This window comes from Propithecus coquereli, unplaced genomic scaffold (genome assembly GCF_000956105.1).
Source record: "Propithecus coquereli isolate 6110/MARCELLA unplaced genomic scaffold, Pcoq_1.0 Scaffold54, whole genome shotgun sequence".
NCBI lineage: Eukaryota > Metazoa > Chordata > Mammalia > Primates > Indriidae > Propithecus > Propithecus coquereli.
This window is the reverse complement of record NW_012151285.1, coordinates 755476-761276: the sequence shown is the minus strand read 5'-3', so window position 1 is coordinate 761276 and position 5801 is coordinate 755476. Positions and strand designations below refer to the sequence as shown.

At 41.7% G+C, this 5801-nt stretch overlaps 1 protein-coding gene across 1 annotated transcript in view; it reads right to left on the bottom strand.

The window, feature by feature from the left end:
* Window positions 1–631: 631 nt before the first annotated feature.
* The window catches only part of ATP5O (ATP synthase, H+ transporting, mitochondrial F1 complex, O subunit), a 10212-nt gene continuing 5042 nt past the window's right edge, over window positions 632–5801 (bottom strand). Inside the window, exons 4-7 of the mRNA XM_012657391.1 lie at window positions 4611–4740; window positions 3427–3539; window positions 1128–1214; window positions 632–816 (exon numbers count right to left, since the gene is read on the bottom strand). Coding sequence (XP_012512845.1) covers window positions 703–816; window positions 1128–1214; window positions 3427–3539; window positions 4611–4740 — 444 coding nt within the window. The 3' untranslated portion in view covers window positions 632–702. The remainder of the gene's footprint in view (window positions 817–1127; window positions 1215–3426; window positions 3540–4610; window positions 4741–5801) is intronic.

Below are 5801 nucleotides of genomic sequence, written 5' to 3'. Positions count from 1 at the left end.
TTAGGTGTGTCATGTCAGGATTAAGGGCACAGGCGGAGCAGAAACAGACCTTTGACTCTAGGGACCAGTTCTGAACAACCCCCTAAAGGCATGAGATTCTGGCAGGCAGTACCAGATGGACTTTGCTGAGTGACTGTGTCAGGTGCTGCGTTTAATCAGTCAGTTCCTAAGAAAAATCTACGCAAACCAAATTCTCTAGCCAAAAGGGCTTTTTGGCCTTTTTTTTTTTTTTTTTTTTGAGACAGAGTCTTGCTCTGTTGCCTGGGCTAGAGTGCTGTGGCATTAGCCTAGCTCACAGCAACCTCAAACTCCTGGGCTCACGCGATCCTTCTGCCTCAGCCTCCCAAGTAGCTGGGACTACAGGTATGCGCCACCATGCCCGGCTAATTTTTTCTATATATATTTTTAGTTGTCCAGATAATTTCTTTCTATTTTTAGTAGAGACGGGGTCTCGCTCTTGTTCAGGCTGGTCTCGAACTCCTGACCTCGAGGGAGCCTCCTGCCTTGGCCTCCCAGAGTGCTAGGATTACAGGCGTGAGCCACTGCGCCCGGCCTTGGCCTTTAAACTGAAAGAAAAATACAAAAACAAGGCCCTCTGTATTCTACTTTAAAAGACAGTAAACATAATATGTTCTGTTCTGGAAGCATTTTATTGTTGCTTCAAGTTTAAGAATTTTCACTGATGACAGAAAATCAACACTTTCAGATAATCTCCCGCATAGCCCTGGTCAGCTTCTGAATCTTGGTTTTTGCAGACATGTCAACATATTTCTCTCCAATACGAACAATCATTCCACCCATGATTGACGGATCAGTCTAGGAAAGAAAATAGGTTGGAAATGTGAAAGCACTTTGATGTTATTCCACTTATCAAATGGGCAAATGAAAAAGTGCTTTGAAAAGGCTAAATGTGCTATACGAATGTAAGATGTTATAATTACATCGAGCAAAAGGAAGAAGTGAAACTGTATGGAATCCGGTAATAATTTAAATTTAAAATAAATATAAAATTCCTAGTACAGGAAAATGGGTAAAGAATCAGATCTGATTTTTCACTAATACTTTCTGTAGTCATTTTAAATTTCAAATAATCCAAGGAAACATATAAAAAATAATTAAAAACTTACCTTAACCTCCAATTTCAATACTTGGCCTTGACTTAGGAAGCTTTTCAGGACTGTTTTTAATTCAGAGAGAGTGGCTTCTTCTAAAGGCTGAAAAATAACAAAACCATCCTTTAAATTTAGATAAAGCAAAATGGAAACTTCCACAGTTAAAAGGAAAGACAAAGCGGTGGTTCAGGGGGCATGAGAAGGCCCGCCTCACAGAACACCTGGGCAGCTCCTGTTCAGCAGTTCGGGTGCTACCCATAAATGCCACTCCTTCTTTGCCTCTGCTCTGTGGTACTAGCAGTACAACTTGGAAGCTTTGGGGGAAAAGCCTCAAAATGTCTAATGCCTTAAGATGCCCGCCCCTCAATGCAGGAGATGCAGGCCTCTTCTGCGTGGGCCTGTGGTTACAGCACGCACCTATTGTTTCCTTGGATGAAAAGCTGCAGTTTAACCTGGTTCTATAATCTTTAAGTTTTCCCAGCTCTGTTGGCTGTTTGTCTCCCCAGATCCTGGTCACCTGGAGCCCTGGCATGCCACTCACTCTGAACCTCAATGAGAGCCTGGAGCAGGTGGCTTTTCCTAAAGTCAGCACTGCTCCATAATCTGCTCACACAGAGCAAGCACCCCAAAGGTCCAGACTGCATTCTCTCCCCTTGGCCTCAACTCTTACTCCTGGCTGCTTAGGTGTTAGATGAAAATGAAAAAGGTTGAAGGACAGGCCTTTTTTACCTGTCACAATCCTACCTCCCCACTTACTCCTCTAAGAGTCCAAGAGCTAGCAAAGAACCTTTCTGTCTCTGTAAAGATCTAACAGTATCTTTTGGGGGATGGTCAAAGCCTACCAGTGTTCAATCAAAACATTATTTGTTGAGACACTATTCGTCAGAGAATTCTGAACCACAAATACACCTTCCGTTGAGACACATATCGAGTGCTGGTGCCGTCTGTGCCAGGCATTTCACATCCACCATCTCCCCTAATCTGGACAACCCGTGAGGCCAGTGGTTATCACCCCCATTTTATGTATGAGAGAACTGAGGCTCAGAGTGGTTAAGAAACTCACCTAGAGTCACATCAGGAAGTGAAGACTAACACCACTATTATTTCCATGTATTTCTAAAGCCTATGTCCTTAGTCAGTCATCAAGGTATAATTTTATTTCCCAAATGGTAGAAATTTATTTACCTAAGAGTATCAATATTGAAAGCATTAATAACAGTTGGTTCTAAAAAACTTTTGCAAAAATAAGCATTCTTTAAAAAAAATCATGTCCTGTATTCACTGAAGAATGGCTGCACCAGTGCTCAGTGACAGGTGATCATGTGGCTGGTGAACACCTCATCTGTGCTCACTGTCAGGGACAACCCGTGGAGTCACAGTGGGCTCCCTGTGAAGATTCTCACCTGGGGATGTGTTTTGGGGGCACCAACTACCGACCTACCAATGTGCAACTAGGCATTATGTACAAAGTGCCTCTCTCTGAGCTGTGCTCTTTGGAGAGTTCGATTGTCTTTAAAACACGACAACTATTAATCTAGATGAGGTCAGGTCCTGGGTAACTATTAATACTAGTATACTTTGCTGTTTTCCTGTATTGACTGAACTACATTACGAAGAAAATACATATTTAAGACAACAGAATTATTTCTGGGGAGACGATGTAGTAAAGTTTAAGGAACATGGACTTCAGAGACAAAGAGGCCTGTGTTCAAATCCTGGTCCCACACCTTGTATGATTTTGGACCAGCTACTTATTTTCCTGGGCTTTAGTTTCCTCACTGGTAAAATAAGGATAATTATACTTCTACCTCACCTAGATCTTTTGATATAAAATAAAATAATAAATTATAAAGTACTCAGCATATGGTAGGGGTGAATAAATGGTGGCTAATTATTATAGCCCTTTCCAGCAAGCCAAAAGATCAAAGGGCCCATCATCCACCCCACTCCTTCCCGTTCGCCACCACAAAAGATAAAAGATCAGAAACTCTTGTTTCAGTAAACTACTTTGCATCACTATTTACAAAATAATTCATACCTATAATGGAGCATGAACCACTAGTTTCAAACACATTTTGATGTTCTTTATATTTAACCCGGTCCTTATGAGTAATCACTGGTTGTGGAAGCACTGATAAGAAACACACTGGCCCTTCCAAAGCAGAGGGTCACACAGGCTGATGTAAGAATGAAACAAACACCCCAAATGATAAGTCACCTTTCCCAATTTCTTGATTTTACCCTGTTTTTCTTTCTGCAGAAGGTGATGCATGTAATGTCAAGGGAAGTGCAGCAGCAACCACCTGTTACTTACAGATGCAGTGGTCACTGTGCAAGGTACCTCTCCACGGTGGACACTCATGATGGTAGAAAAGGCAGAGATGACTCCTTGGGTATTGTTTAAGCGACCGTTTTCAGCAAGCAAATCTGGGAAAGTGAAGGTGTCTCAGTAACATGAAACTGATTTGAACAGGTTATTCATGATTTATCCCAAAAGCAAACTTAGATTTGTGTCCTTAAAACACTATATTCAATGTCCTTTAACAATGCAAATGGAGAAGACACAATTTGTTATTTAAAAAACATATCCATTTAAAAAAAAAAAAAAAAAAAGACTGTATGGTGCTGGGCACAGTGGCTCATGCCTATAATCCTACTCTGGGAGGCTAAGGCAGGGATCAGTTGAGGTCAGGAGTTTGAGACCAGCCTGAGCAAGAGGGAGACCCCGTCTCTACTAAAAATAGAAAAAAATTAACCATGCATGGTGGTGCTCGCCTGTAGTCCCAGCTACTCACAGGCCGAGGCAGGAGGATTGTTTGAGCTCAGGACTTTGAGATTGTTGTCAGCTAGGCTGACGCCATGGCACTCTAGCTTGGGCAACAGGGTGAGACTCTGTCTCAGAAAAAAAAAGACTGTACCAACAAGCATTTAAATTAGTAAGGGGGGTGGTTCTCACCCACATAGATCTGCAACAGACTTCTGACACTCAGCTTGCAATGTGATTTTCATATTTGTGTTACAGATCCCAATGTCTGGCTACAAATTTATAAGTTAACATATTGTCTATATTCAAAGGTGACAACACCCATATATTTTCTTCGGAACTTATATTTTGAGTCGGCCATGAGGGTTTGAAAGGCAAATCCAAATGTAATCAAAGGACGCAAATGTCTTCAAGGTTTGAGGTACAGCCACTGACCACGAACCATTTTCTTGGTATGAATCTCGCTGGTCTCCTCCATGGGCTGAAACTACCAACTATGCAATTGGACATCCTTACATCTTAGTATCCTTTAGCCCGTGCTCCTAAAACTCTAATGGGAGAACAGTTCACTTAGGCAGCTGGTTAAGATGCAGATTCTGATTTAGCATGTTGGGTGAGTCTTGAGGGTCTTCACTGCCAAAGGCTCCCAGGTGATGCTGATGTTCCCTATCCACGGACCACCTTACGGCCATTAAGTTTTAAGAGACTTCAAATGGAAAAGTTCTAATACTTACTAATCAAGTTGGACGTGAGGGGAGAAAACCTCTCTTTTGCCGTGATGTCACTGAGGCTTTTCACTTTAATGGAACGTTTCACATAGGGATTCAAAATAGAAGCAGCCACTTTGGGTTCCTTCAGGAGTTGCTAAAAGTGACAAAAAAATAATTTCTTAAATTCTTTAGAGCACATGAAGGATCTGCCATACACACGCTTTCTTATGAATTAGGTATTGTACGAATTAAATGAACACTCTCAAAGAACACATGAAGTTTATAATCAATTTTCTCTGACTGCCTTTAAGAATACATTGCACCATGACTTTATACAAGATACAGTGATATTCCTTGAAAAAATTTAAAAATACTTTATGTAGTTGCTTATTTTTGCTTTTCAAGATAATAAAAAACTAAGCAGCCAACATGTTCAATTCACTGCATATTTTAATGTATTTAGTATAGGTGATACGCTGGTTTTTCCAGGATGCTATTCCTCAAATGTAGATCTATATAAAGTGTTGTGACTGCACAGAAGAGCTCCTTGCCACTCCCCTGGAGGGGCCTCTCTGTCCCAGGTCAACCCTGATTCTGCCCCGCCTCTTACAGACCTCCAGAGCCCCAACCCGACTCTGTGAGACCTCTGGTGTTTCCTGAGCAGCTCAGTGAGTCTGGGGGGAGAGTGACAAATATGGGAGCACCACCATGGGAGACCACTTAGTCTTCGTTTTGTTGCATCACAAATGTCTGAATTGAGCAACCAAGTGCAGCTTCCAGCACCATGCTGCCCTTAGTAGTAGGCCAGAGTTCCCACGAACCAAGACCAGCTGTTTCTGGTCAGGTATCTTTCGGTTTCATACTTCTATTTGCCTTTTAGTTACTCTGCTAGCACCTCTTTCCAGGCTCTTGGTCAGAATTTTGTGTCTGGGCCAGGTTTCTTGTCACACACTACCATCCAATGCTAAAATTTCCACTTGAGTAGCCCCATAGAAACAACACTGTTCCATAAAAATTGCAGGCATATGCAAATTAAAAGCATTCTGGAATCTGGCTTGTTTTTCATGTTCCTTATCTGTTTCTGCTGCATCATACTGTGGACATTGATTGTGACACTTCTATAGTATCACACTTCCCTTAGGGCCAAAACCACTGATTTATAAGGAGTTTTCAGGTAATTGTCTCCTCCTTTTTCTTCATGTCTTGACCAATTTC